We start from the raw sequence: 12,656 nt of genomic DNA, 5'->3' as shown, positions 1-12,656 counted from the left end.
GATTACTACTTTCAAACACTTTAAAACATACACAAATAACCTAGCTCTAAGATACCAATTGTTAGAAATCAGAGTACTTTCTAAGGACCGAAGATTGAATCAGAGTAGTTAGAAAATTTTATACTACAACTTGTATAAACTCACACAGACAATATAACAAACACTTAATGCACAAAGAAACTAGAAACAAGAGAATTGTTTCTACTACAACTTGTAGAATCATTGAATTCGATTGATTAATAAGAAAAACAGATCACCATTATATAGGTGATAATATGCACATGTTTACAAGCAACTAACAACGATAAGCAATCACTAAAACACGATTAAAACAACTAACTTACTGACCCATTACTCAGTCCTACTAACCAGGCTTAGTGGTTGACTGTAACACTACTAACAAACTTGCTAGACTTTAGGAAATAACAAATACGCGAAGGAAATATTCAATTCCTACTTATCAGGAATTTTTCGTTTGAGTTTAAACTTCTTCGTATAATATTATAATATTTTTTATTTTGATTGGGTTTATAATATTTTTGATCATGTTTTGATTGGGTTTATAATATTATAATATCTTTGACCATGTTTTGATTGGGATCTCGGTTAATTGTAGCATGTTCTGGAGTAATGAAGAGTCTCCGTGAAGGATGAAGAGAAAATTAGGTTGGTTGTAATTGGAAAATCTTCCGCATCAATCTTCTTTCCGTAAAGTTCACCTGTGAAAGAAAAAATTGTGAGCGAAAATTTGTTTGTGGAAGATGAAGCCCACTTCTGTTCGGCGTTCCGAGATGGAAGAAAAATCTCGTAGATTTTCATCTCCTTCTGGTCCAGGCTAATCCAACCAGTTCCGGTTCAGTCCAACAGACCCAACCAGTTCCGGTTCAGTCCAACCACTCATGTTCCGGTTCAGTCCAACCGATCCTCTTCTGGGATGTGTGCGACCAAGGATGTTCCGGTTCTTCTTATATACATCGGGAACCAAAATGTAAGGTATGTAAATGTTTACATTTACATGGGCTTATTTATCTGTTTTTAGAACACGCCTAGTTCTGTTTTTTTTTACGCCCTTAAGATAAGTCCATATCATATAAACTGTCAATTTAAATTATGACTATTGATCTCGTCCATTAAGAATTTAGAAAAGGGTGTTTTTATTCAGAAAGGTGTTGGTGCTCATCTTGTTGCTCGGCTACCAACCAAAAGTTCTGTAGTTTGAAACGAATTTTATTGAAATTTTAAAAAAATTCGTTAAAATAATAAATTAAGAATTAAGAATTTTGGTCGTAATGTTTTTTTTTGTTCTATTGAATATGATATTGGCTATAGTTGAATGACGTCTTTTGTTCAATTGGTTGTACCAACTCAATTCAAATATATTTATTTGGGGTTTAGAAGGACTTGAACACCATTAATGCGTACATGATTTTTTCATCCCAAAATTTAAATGATTCGTGGAGTGTAATCCATTTGCTCGACTATTAATATGTATGTAGTTTCAAAAGATACATTCAAATAAAATCACATGTATTCCAATTTTTGTGGAAGAACTCACAAAAGATGATACCAGTCAGAAAATTTCCATTTATCTACTTCATCTATAATACTAACGAACCGGTATATGTTGAAGTATGACAACAAGAGAATTAATTATTTTTAGTAATATATTCAACCTAAAGTAAGTGGTTGACATGTGTAGTGAGATTATCTTGGCCTATTGAGATAAAGAAATTTCTCAAATAAAGCTAAGTGTAACAAAATTGAAATTGGAAAGTACCCCGAAGTAATAAGGGTTAGATGTAATGACTCATATAAAGCATGTGAAAAAGGACTTATATATCATGAGACAAAAATATATTTTTTTCCCCCAGTAGTAATGACACCAAAGTACAGGTATCTGCTGAATATGGGATGAAGCTATGATGTAATTCTAGCTCCCATCATAAATGAAAGAGTTGGAAATGCAGCTGGTCATAGGTGTTGATATATATGTGTGTATCTTAGTAGCAACCAATTTTCACATCAACTTTAATGGCAACAAGAACTTTTCCTTTCCAATTGACTATTTAATTTAACTAGATAAAATGTCCGCGCTTATGGAATGGAAAGTACATCATTCCCACGAGACATAAATTCTTTAAAGCACTTGGGATATATCTGGATGAAATGTAAAATATGTTCATTCTAAAGTAATTGAGTTGAATCCGACTTTTGTTATATAATAAGACCACACCACTTATTAAATCTCTCAAGACTCAATGTCTAAGATCTGTATTGTTGGAGTATTTTTCGTACGGTAAATAAGATGTTCGTTGCTCGGACTTGAAAATATTTTTAAAACAAAAATATATACAAAAATTTTCACAGGATCAAGAGATACTAGGACTCAGGATTCCACCAATTCTTATACTCATGCGAATCAACTATTAATTCTAGACAATTATAGCTTATAATGATAACAAATATCGACTCTTTTCTTTGCCAAAAAATAGATTTTATAAAGTATTAGATGTAAATCATAAGCATGATGCATCAAGAGTTCCTAGACTAAGCATACATCATCAGATAAAATCACAAATAATCAAGAAAAATCATAAATCAACTCATAATAGTGCAAATAGTCATAAAAGAATTAAATAGAATTACTCATGCATAAAGAATGGTTTCCTCCATCATCCCAGTAATGGGGTTTAGCTATTCATAATAATCATGTTCTAAAAATATATATTTGATGCTCAAAATATGATTAAAAGAGTCAAAAGTTATAAAACAGTGATTCTAAGACTCACAGAAGGCGTCCAGAAAGAAACGATAGAAATAAACTGTTGTAAAAGAACGATAGAACCTGTGCGCTGTAAACAGCGACACAACTGAACTGCTGCGGGTACTGTTGAAGAACGACGGCCCTGGAGGGTCCGTTCTTCGTCTTCTTCTTCCTCCTCGAGCAGCAGCAGGAAGCTTTCCTGCAACTCCTGTTCTTCGCCTCTGCAACCTCCCTCTGGTCTCTGATCGACCCCAAAACTCTTGATCCCCTTTTCTATCACCTCAACAGCCTATTTATACTCGACAGCAACCAAAATATTCTTGGTTTAATCCCACATATCTTTTCTTTATTATCACGGGAATAACCAAGATTTGTTTCCCTGTGAACTCTGGTTATGCGTTAATAGAAGATATTTGGTATTTCTATCTTCTAGGATTCGATATATATCCTTCTAGGTACAATATCTTCCCTCTTTACTCGAGTATCTTCCACATATATTCTTTCCAGGATGCTTCGGTCTCTGTTTAGCTTTGATCTTCTCTAACGGATTGTTCAGCCCAAGTTTTTCGATCCAATTCATGGTACCAAGCCTGTTAGGCTATATTAGGTCCATCCCAATCATTTCCAGCGATTGAATCTCGCTCAAAGCCCACACGAGATCGAACCCTAAACTGCCAGTGAAGTGTGCATGGCATAAGATTTTCCCTCCATTTTTTGTTTTTTTGAATCGTGAAGAAAGGGTGTCCCCTTAACCACTGTTGGGTGTCCCTTTAGCAACTGGGGTGGAAACATCCTTTTTTGGGGGGAAATAGTAATTTTTCTGGGTTCCTCCGGGACATTTATGGGACGTTTCCGGTGCATTTCTGGGGCGCTTCCGGCATACTTTCGGGGTACTCCGGTTCACTGTTTACAGAGGTCCAAATGCCACATTTTCAGTCACTTTCGCCGCAAAACCTTATTTTTCCAAAAACACCTACAAATAAATAAAATACCATAATAAGTACAAAAATGGGTACTAACAATATATACAATTGGGCTATATTAGACACATAAATGCGTCTATCATGTATGTACTAAAGGATAATCACATCTTATTAAGTGCAAAGGTTGTTCATGCGTGAACTATTACCTACCTTTTTGGAAACTTACAGTGAGAATGGAGTTGATTGCATCTATAAATTATTTCTAATGAATGTGGAAGGAAGCATATTCTTGGAAAATTAATATGTCAATCTAGTGAAATGTAAATCACTGGAACTTGAATTACTGAATCCATTTTAACCCCGGCAATGAATCAATTGGGATTGATTCATAAAGACTTTGGCATAACCATAAGGCACATTGGTTGTGACACGATGTTCCGTTTTGAAAGCACTAACACGGGCATCACTTCATTTGAGTGTACAACACAATGAACTAGTAGAATGCGAAGTTACGACATCTATCACAACCAGTGATTTATAAAGTTAATAGATTTGCACTACCTCTCCCCATTATGCTTTAAAGTAAGAAAGCACGTCACTCATCTTACAAAGTCTTTCTTTAGTAAAACATGATTGAGACCATCCTGTTTTACTTAGATGCAAATGAAAGATAACTCCTTCTTCAAAGAAATAAAGTATTGTTAGTGAACATATATCTATGCAGAATGCTAACCATTCAAGTGATTTATGGCTCTGGTGGATGATTCGACGCGTTGAATCAGTTATTGCTCACAACAAACGATGTGTTTAATTTTTGTAAAAAGTCCTAGCACATAATACACAATGCAAACTGCAAAGGCTCACCACCCTTGTTAATGCTAGAGAATCTACATCCAAAGGAATTGATGAATATTGCATGTTTAATAGGATCAATATAGAGCATCTTATACCCAATGGTCTCGCGGAGGCTACCATCAAAGGTTACAGATGGTGTCTAAGGCATGGTTATACGTACAAACCTACCTTTAACTTCTTGGAGAATATTCAATATTAACGTATCTTTACTTAATTCGTTTTTTAACCCAATATTAGTCAACCTTTTCTGCGTACTAGTTGGTAACTGGATTTAAGCCCGACATTCGTGTTCTTACGCATTTTTGGTTGCACTATATATGTGTCACTACGACTCCACATCGTACTATGATGAGTTTTCAAAACTGTTAAGTAGTTATGTTGGAAATTAGTTCCCAACAATTATCCGCATTTCAAACCTTTTGGCAGGAGATCTCTTACCGCAAGATTTGCGGGTTATCACTTTAATGAGACAGTCTTCCCGTCGTAAGGGGGAGATAAGAAAAAGTATTTTCTAAAGGAACGACAGGAATTGTCGTGGTGTGTTCACACCGTGTCTCATATTGATTCTTGTACTTCACAAATGTAAATGTGAAGTGACAAAGAATAATCGATTTCAGAAAGTGCACTGATATGGACAACGTGACAAGATCACACTTACCAGCTGCAAATGTTCCTGCAAGGTTAGAAATCCTCAGTATGGGGTAAACCATAGACTAAGGTGTTGCAACTATACTTGGTGGAAGTGTAGTTAAGGTCGTGGCTCCACCAAGGAAGATGGAGAGACCACCAGGTTCGATCAATACTCACCTAGAAAGGATGTAGATGATTAATGCACAACCTAATTTGTATCATTAATGAAATCATCTCATTTGATTGTCTCTGACTATGTCCATGAATCAATACTGGAGGACGCTCCGAAGTTTAATGATTCCAGAGAACAATGATATCCCAAGTGGATTATGAGAACACACACGAGTCAATGGAAAGATCATGCGAGCATATTGATGATTAATTTCATATACACTTGCTCAAGGAAATAGAGCAAGATGAGATCGAACCAAGCTCCTTGTTGCTTAATGTCAATGAAGAGCATATTGGGCCTATACAATCCAGGTATAACTTGGTTCTTTGACAAATATACAGGTATTTGGTGTGGTAGTGCTAACCAACCAAGTGTAAAGCCTATTGGACATACATGATTAATTTGTCACAAATCATAATGAGAAGAAAGAATGCTTAAAGTATAAAGACTCGCCTTGTGGCGCGAGGTTTCTCACAAAGCCCTGGAATTTTCCTCTTATAATGAACGTTATAGTGTTCCGCTACTTAGTTAGCTTGGTAATTTCAAAAGGACTTGAAATGCAGCATATGCATGTGGTTATTACGTATCTCTGAAAGAATCAAGAGATAGAAGATATTTACAAAAGTATTTGATAGACTTTTGTTATCAAAATCAAGTGACTCTAAACCACATAGTACGTTTACAGTTAGATATAATGCTCACTTATAGATTGAAGCAATCAGGCGGATGTGGTATACCCGTCTAAGTGACTATTTGATTTGGAGGGGATAGCCAAGTAAGTTATTTTTCCTTGCATATTCACAAGAAAGTTTCTGATTTGGAATTGTAGCTATCTATGTCGATGGTACAGACATGATGGGTACTCTTGATATAATAAGAGACCTTATAAGCTATTTGAAATCTGAATTTGAGATGAAAAATTTGGGGAAATCTCGACCGAATACTTAGCTTATGGTATATTATTTCACCAGTTTGAATATCTCTAAAATTGTCAGGCAATTTAACAAAGACATGCATCCTGGTAGCACTCCCATGATTAGTCGAGGTTCAAATGTAAGTAAATGACCGTTTTGTCTAAAGGAAGATGATGAATACATGTTGGGAGATGAAATTCCCATATCTAAGTATAATAGACGCATTGTTTTACTTAGTATAATAATGTACTCGATAAAATTTTGCATCCTCAGGGAACTTGTTAGCTAGATATGGCTCAGCGCCAACGCAACGTCACTGGAATTGTATAGTGAACGTAATCATGTACTTAAAAGTAACCATTGGCATAAATTTGTTTTATTCCTACAAAGACATAAAAAGGAATGCTAATGAAAATGCAATCCAAAATTTGTTGATTATGAAGGAACAATAATCTCTTCACCAACGAAAGTAATCAGGGGGAGATATGGTAGACTATTTTCTAAGTCATTACCGATATTCAGTTTCGAAAAGTACATGACTAAGGAACTGTCTGGAACAACTCTGAAAGTAATCAGGGGGAGATGCCCACATCAGGGGGAGGATCCAAGGATATGATGTCGACATATTTTACTTCAAAATTGAAGCTGTGTTGTACTCTTTTTCCCTTCAATCGAGAATAGTTTTTCCCAAAGGGTTTTGTTACTCGACAAGGTTTTTAGCGAGACAACACTAAAAGCATCAAGAATGTTGAACGTTGAAGACATAAAGATCGCATTGATATTACTAAAAATATCTGAATCAAAAAAAATGAAACGCGATAGTCTGTTAAGCAACGTAATTTCCAGAATCAACAACAAGGTCTTATAAACATTCAAATCACCAAAGTAAAGTGTGATAAACTTTTTTTGAATGCATTAGACTAATGAAAATTGTCTGACATCATGGGGGGCATCTAATGGTGTATTGAACTATTTTCCTTCACCGATGTTACTTTTTCCCCACAGGGTTTTGTTACTCGGAAAGGTTTTTAATGAGACAACAACAAACACCGGGAGTGTAATTTCCCAACTAATTGTCTTTCCCACGAGGATTTTCTGTCTTAAGAGTTGTGAAGCAACTAGTCAACTTCAACGGAGCAAAGTGATCATCTGCAACAGATCACCTTTACTTGCATCTGTCACGTTGTACTCTTTTCCCTCCGTCAAGGTTTTGTCCCACTGGCAATGTAGTACTCCTCGGCCGAGTCAGCCGAGTTACTCGCGAGTAACCCGGGTATCGGTCTTTGGCCGATACGATCCTCAAAAACTCGTCCGAGCAGGGTATTCTCTATATACTCGCCTAGTTAGTCGTGACTCGGGCCGAGTTATTCGTGACTCGGACCGAGTTATTCAGCAGACTTCCATTATTCTTCTGCATATCTTTTTCACCACAAATATTTATAAAAACTTGAACACGGTGAAGGAGGACTTAATCATAGGGAAAAATACTTATGATGGTAGATAAACCTAATTTAGGAAAGGAAGTTACTACCATAATTAATTTACACATTTATAACTATTGAATTATGATTTTTACAAAGAATAATTGACGACATTTTAGGATTGAGAATTAAGAAAAGAAACCAACTAAGACTAGAATTTAGGAACGAGAAATAAGGAAGATATATCAATTATGTGAACATTATGAGATAAATTAGGAAGCACAAATAAAATGCATATTAATTAGGAAGGAAATTAAAGAAGTCATATTAATTGACCCAGCGAGTAACTCGGCTGACTCGGGGAGTAACTCGACTGGGATCGGGGATCGCTCACCCACCGAGCCGGGGCCGATCCCCGAGTCGTACTACATTGCCCATTGGGTTTTCCTTGTCAATGTTTTAATGAGGCAGCGTCTACACATCCAACTATGTTCTAAGTTAACTTAATATTTTACTCTTTTTCTTTAGTTCAGGTTTTGTCCCTCTGAGTTTTCCTGACAAAGTTTTAACGAGACAATTAACTTAGAATCGTCGATCTTTGAAGATCGTATTACATGTAAAGTACGAGACAACATGTGAAGTACTACATGTGAAGAGTTGTACCAAGATTTGGCCCACTGGGTTTTTCCTTGTCAAAGTTTTTATGAGGCAATGGACTTCGGCACAAGTCATCAAGAAGAACGACATTTGAAGAACTAGATGTATAAATTTTTGTTATTGAACCGCACAAGGGGGAGTGTTATAGGGCCTACGGCCCATGGATGTACGGTCCAACTAGATTCATAGGGTTGTATATAAGGGAAACTATGTAATGATTCTACACTACTTTCCTAATAATATTGTTCTTCTCCTTCCTCTTATCATTCCCTGTTTCATCCATAATTCTCATAAAACATGAAGGGACTTCTTCTATTTTTGGCCGCAGGATGATGACTTTGGTCAATATTTGTTGACCAAAATATTTAGTTTGACCTCGTAGCCCAAAAATTACAATTGTTTACTGTATGTGAATGGTTAAGCCAGGCACATTCTCCATATGGCCCTCTTGTCTCTTCTTTCTCCTAGCTCCGGTTATGGAATAAGGAACCGAGAAGGAGGTATCAGAAAACGGGTTTTAAGTCTGAAAAATCAGTGACTCAGTCACATCATAAGCAATGAGCAACATGCGACAAGTCACATGTGTTCAAACACTCTCCCTCACCAGTCACCCAACAGTTTAATCACATTCCATAGAACAGTTTAACCTCACCAGTCTAAACGAACCATCATTTCATTTCATCAATCCAAAAAGGCTAACTAAGGTTAGGGGCGGCTTTACTAGACAACTCTAGTGTCCAAGGCCCTACGCCATTCACAGTTTTCATATCGAGTTGTCAACCACTTCCCACAGTGTGTAAAACTTCTTTGTCGCATCAACTAAAACACGCACATTCTATATGTTTGTTTCACAGATCAAAATAACATTGTCCAACAAACCTACCTACCATGGTAAATTCCACAGCCTCCAAAATTAGAGGCTCTGCATGACTTTCCCCACCAAATTAAAGCCAAATTCGAGTCCTAACAAGATTTTCCCAGCCAAGCCAACTTAAAGCTTAAAGCCGAATTAGATGCCTATCCTGACTTTCTCAGCCAACTTAAAGCAAATGCCCATCGTGACTTTCTCAGCCAACTTAAAGCCGTGTCTGGATGAAAACTCGGATAACTCCAGGTGGGTTTAAAAGGTGGAAAACATCATTTCTCCGCGTGTATTTGTTCCAATCCACAATAGGAACTATAAAAATTCTTCAAGACCCCAGAACGACAACTAAAGACAGTAAAGCATTTAAAATAAGAAAAGACTAAATTTCCTTTACATATATAGAATAGAATAGAATCGAATCATAGTTTCAATATGCACTCCTATACTTGGTGATAATGCCGATTTTTAGAAAAAGATATATAAACCCTAAATATGGAGAATATATATCATAACTGGCAATGTAGAGAAAATTGCCATGACAAAAAATTAATACCCTGGATATTAAATAAGAAGATAATTCTATATCAAGGAAGAAAGTATTCAAAGGGGAAAAAATGAATTAACATAGAGGAGCTCTATGAGGGACACCTTTTCTCTTGTGCATTTGTTTCTTTGGCTTCAATGATCCTGTACTGCCAAACGTCACAGATGAATCCTCACCCGAATCACCATTAGAGTCCTCATTCAGATCATCAGACTCGCCGCTGCCACTGCTGCTGCTGCATCTTTTACTCTCATCCAAATGTATATCATTGAATTGAGAAACTGGGTAGGAATAGCAATGGAATTCATCATTTGATTTCTCCGGACGAACTGAAATCTGCAATCCAAACCCAAAGTTGAAGTAAATTTTAGCAAGCAGGGAGGAGTTTATGGTATAATTTGACTAAATCAAATAAGGTTCTTAAGAAATGACTGCATAATTTACCTTGCAAGCAATAGAGCAGTATTGATTATTATCGGCCAAACATCTATCGCAAACTTTACAATAAGCACTAGACAACTTTGGGGGCTTCACATTAGGTCGAGAATTCAGGAAAATAACTTTGGCATTGTTTAATACGTACGTCTGTATGTAATCAAAAACACTTCATTAAACATCACAGCTCCTCAAGGCTCAAACGATGTTACCAAAGTAAACACAAATTTTGCAATTATACTGTCTAATTGAAATTAATTAGGAAACTTAATTCAACATTAAGAGAAAATAAACATTCATTAATATGCCTATTAATGCATAATTATGGTTAATTACTAATCAAATTAAGGAATTATCAAATGGGGGCTAAAATTAAGAACTAAAATTTGGGTTTTTATACTGTGAAATCATGAAATTCACAGAGAAAAAGAGGAATTATACCTGAACTTTGGAGCAATCAATATGTTTCTGCATGTCAGAGATTCTAACAACATCTTGATAGACATATCTTCGAATTTGAAGAGTTTGTTGATGAAGACAATGCGAGGAAGGAGATGAAATACAGTGTTGACATAAACATTGATGACATTCTATACAGAAGAAATTTATTTCATTCTTCTTAGAATCTTTATGATCATGACATACACCAAAAAACCTACTTTTTAGTAGTTGCTGCATCCATTCATCCATCTTCTCCTTCCTTTTCTTCAGATAAATTGCATACCCAACCTGTAAAATTTCACAAACAAGGAAAAAAAAACCAAAATTATCAAACAAATTCACACCCCCAGACCCCCAAAATCAAAATTTTCAACCAAAATCATAAATTTTATGAAATCAGTAGGAAGAACATACCATTGCTACCAAATTTGATGAACCCTAAAAGAGATTTCGGCCGGAAACTAGATGAAAATTCTACCACTTTTTTGGCGGCCAAAATATAGTGAGAGATAAGTGAGAATGGCGAAGTTTGCTCTGAGTATAATTATTTTGTTTATATATTTTTCTGAGAGGGAGGCTGAAATATTTTTTTTACTTTATTAAATCAGAGCCGTTCATTATGGGGAGATCTTAGGGTTAAAAAGGCTAACTATTCTGACAGTAAGACCGTTTGGGGGGAATACGGAACAAGTGCTATGCGGCTGCGTTTGGAGAAGGAAAACCCTAATTTTTACAGTGGAAAACATTTCATCTCGAGAGAGGATTTAATTGGAATTAACCAAAAAGTCTGACACAATCTTAGTCATTTGTTGTCTTTTCCCGCCTATTCAAGCGTGAAAACCGGAGTCAAATGACTGCCGTTTCTTTTTGTTACTAAATGACGAAACAACCCTTGTGTTTTCTCAATATTCCATGTTTGCCACGACAATTCCGCCGCATAACTAGGACTTACCGAGAAACATAAATGGTTAAACATGGTATATCTCATGCGAGGGACTGTGAAGTTACCATAGCATTTTGCCAGTTTTGGACCTAATTACCCTCGTTAAAAGTAAATTATTTTTTTATTTACGGGGAGATGAAACGGAAAACAGTGCCACAGTTTCCAACACATTTCTTCAGCTTTTTCAGTTTTTGTCATTAAAGTCAAAGGTTGCAACGCGGTGAAGTAATCACTGACAAGAACCGCAAGAATGACTCTTCCCAACCCGTTAGAATTCTGGAAGATTGTTTAGACTGCTGGTTAATGGTTTTATGGTGGCTTCTGTGGACGACCATAAGTACCAAGGTTTGCAGATATGTGCCGAGTCTATACGCTACCTAGGCTCGTGGCCATTAAGGATTTTGTACTCTTGTTTACGAGGAAATTCAAGACTTGTTGGTTCGGGCATATATCTTGAGCATAATTGGTTAGGGAATATCTTGAGCATAAGCATCACAGTGAAGAAAAAATCTAGTTGAAACTTAAATTTGTAGGTGAAGCTTTTGGGCGTCAAAAGCTGGTGTTATGGATTTTTTCATGATTCAACCGACTCATCTGGACCGAGTCATTTAGATTTGGCTCATTGTATCTGAACCTGATTCATTAATTACTATGTCTACCTTCAAAATCAAAAACTAGTTGAGCTATAAAACAAAAGTGTATATAGTCAATGTATCTAATGAAATATGTGCACCATGAGTCAAAGTACACAATAACTCCTGCCTCAAATATCCCCAAATCAGATTATGAACGGAGCAGATATTGAGCGGATATTAGAAAAATGAGAATAAAAAAAAAAATCTGACATCCGACTCGTGTTTGAGTTAGAGGTCAAATAAGATTCATATTGCGAGTAAAACCCAAATAAACAAGATGCATGTATCCGACTGGTATTCTCACCAAAAAAAAACTATAATATGGAAAGTAAACTATTAGATGTTCTAGTCAGGAAAGTTTTCATTTACATGGAATTGACACGTTTCCGCATATATTTCTTAACACAAAATTGGTCGAAAAGACCAAAACATAAAATTTCTGGGTGAAATAGATTCT

The 12,656-nt window shown here is 36.0% G+C and overlaps 1 protein-coding gene across 1 annotated transcript; it reads right to left on the bottom strand.

Annotated features, from left to right (window-relative positions):
* Positions 1 to 9,647: 9,647 nt before the first annotated feature.
* On the bottom strand, positions 9,648 to 11,141 carry LOC113273786. Its single transcript, XM_026523394.1, has 4 exons — positions 11,036 to 11,141; positions 10,622 to 10,909; positions 10,190 to 10,330; positions 9,648 to 10,081 (listed from the first exon to the last, which is right to left on the bottom strand). The coding sequence occupies exons 1-4, from the start codon at positions 11,036 to 11,038 to the stop codon at positions 9,821 to 9,823; spliced, it is 693 nt and encodes a 230-aa protein (XP_026379179.1). The 5' UTR covers positions 11,039 to 11,141; the 3' UTR covers positions 9,648 to 9,820.
* Positions 11,142 to 12,656: the final 1,515 nt, after the last annotated feature.

This window comes from Papaver somniferum, chromosome 4, assembly GCF_003573695.1.
Source record: "Papaver somniferum cultivar HN1 chromosome 4, ASM357369v1, whole genome shotgun sequence".
Taxonomy (NCBI): domain Eukaryota; kingdom Viridiplantae; phylum Streptophyta; class Magnoliopsida; order Ranunculales; family Papaveraceae; genus Papaver; species Papaver somniferum.
The sequence above is the reverse complement of the archived record's forward strand: the minus strand, read 5'-3'. Positions and strand labels throughout refer to the sequence as shown.

What these genes read in the sequence shown, in the direction of transcription:
- LOC113273786 (XM_026523394.1), bottom strand. An exon ending in TTGATTGCTCCAAAGTTCAG is followed by an intron (nt 10,331 to 10,621) that starts GTATAATTCCTC and finishes GATTACATACAG; the next exon opens with ACGTACGTATTAAACAATGC. An exon ending in ACTGCTCTATTGCTTGCAAG is followed by an intron (nt 10,082 to 10,189) that starts GTAAATTATGCA and finishes TTTGGATTGCAG; the next exon opens with ATTTCAGTTCGTCCGGAGAA.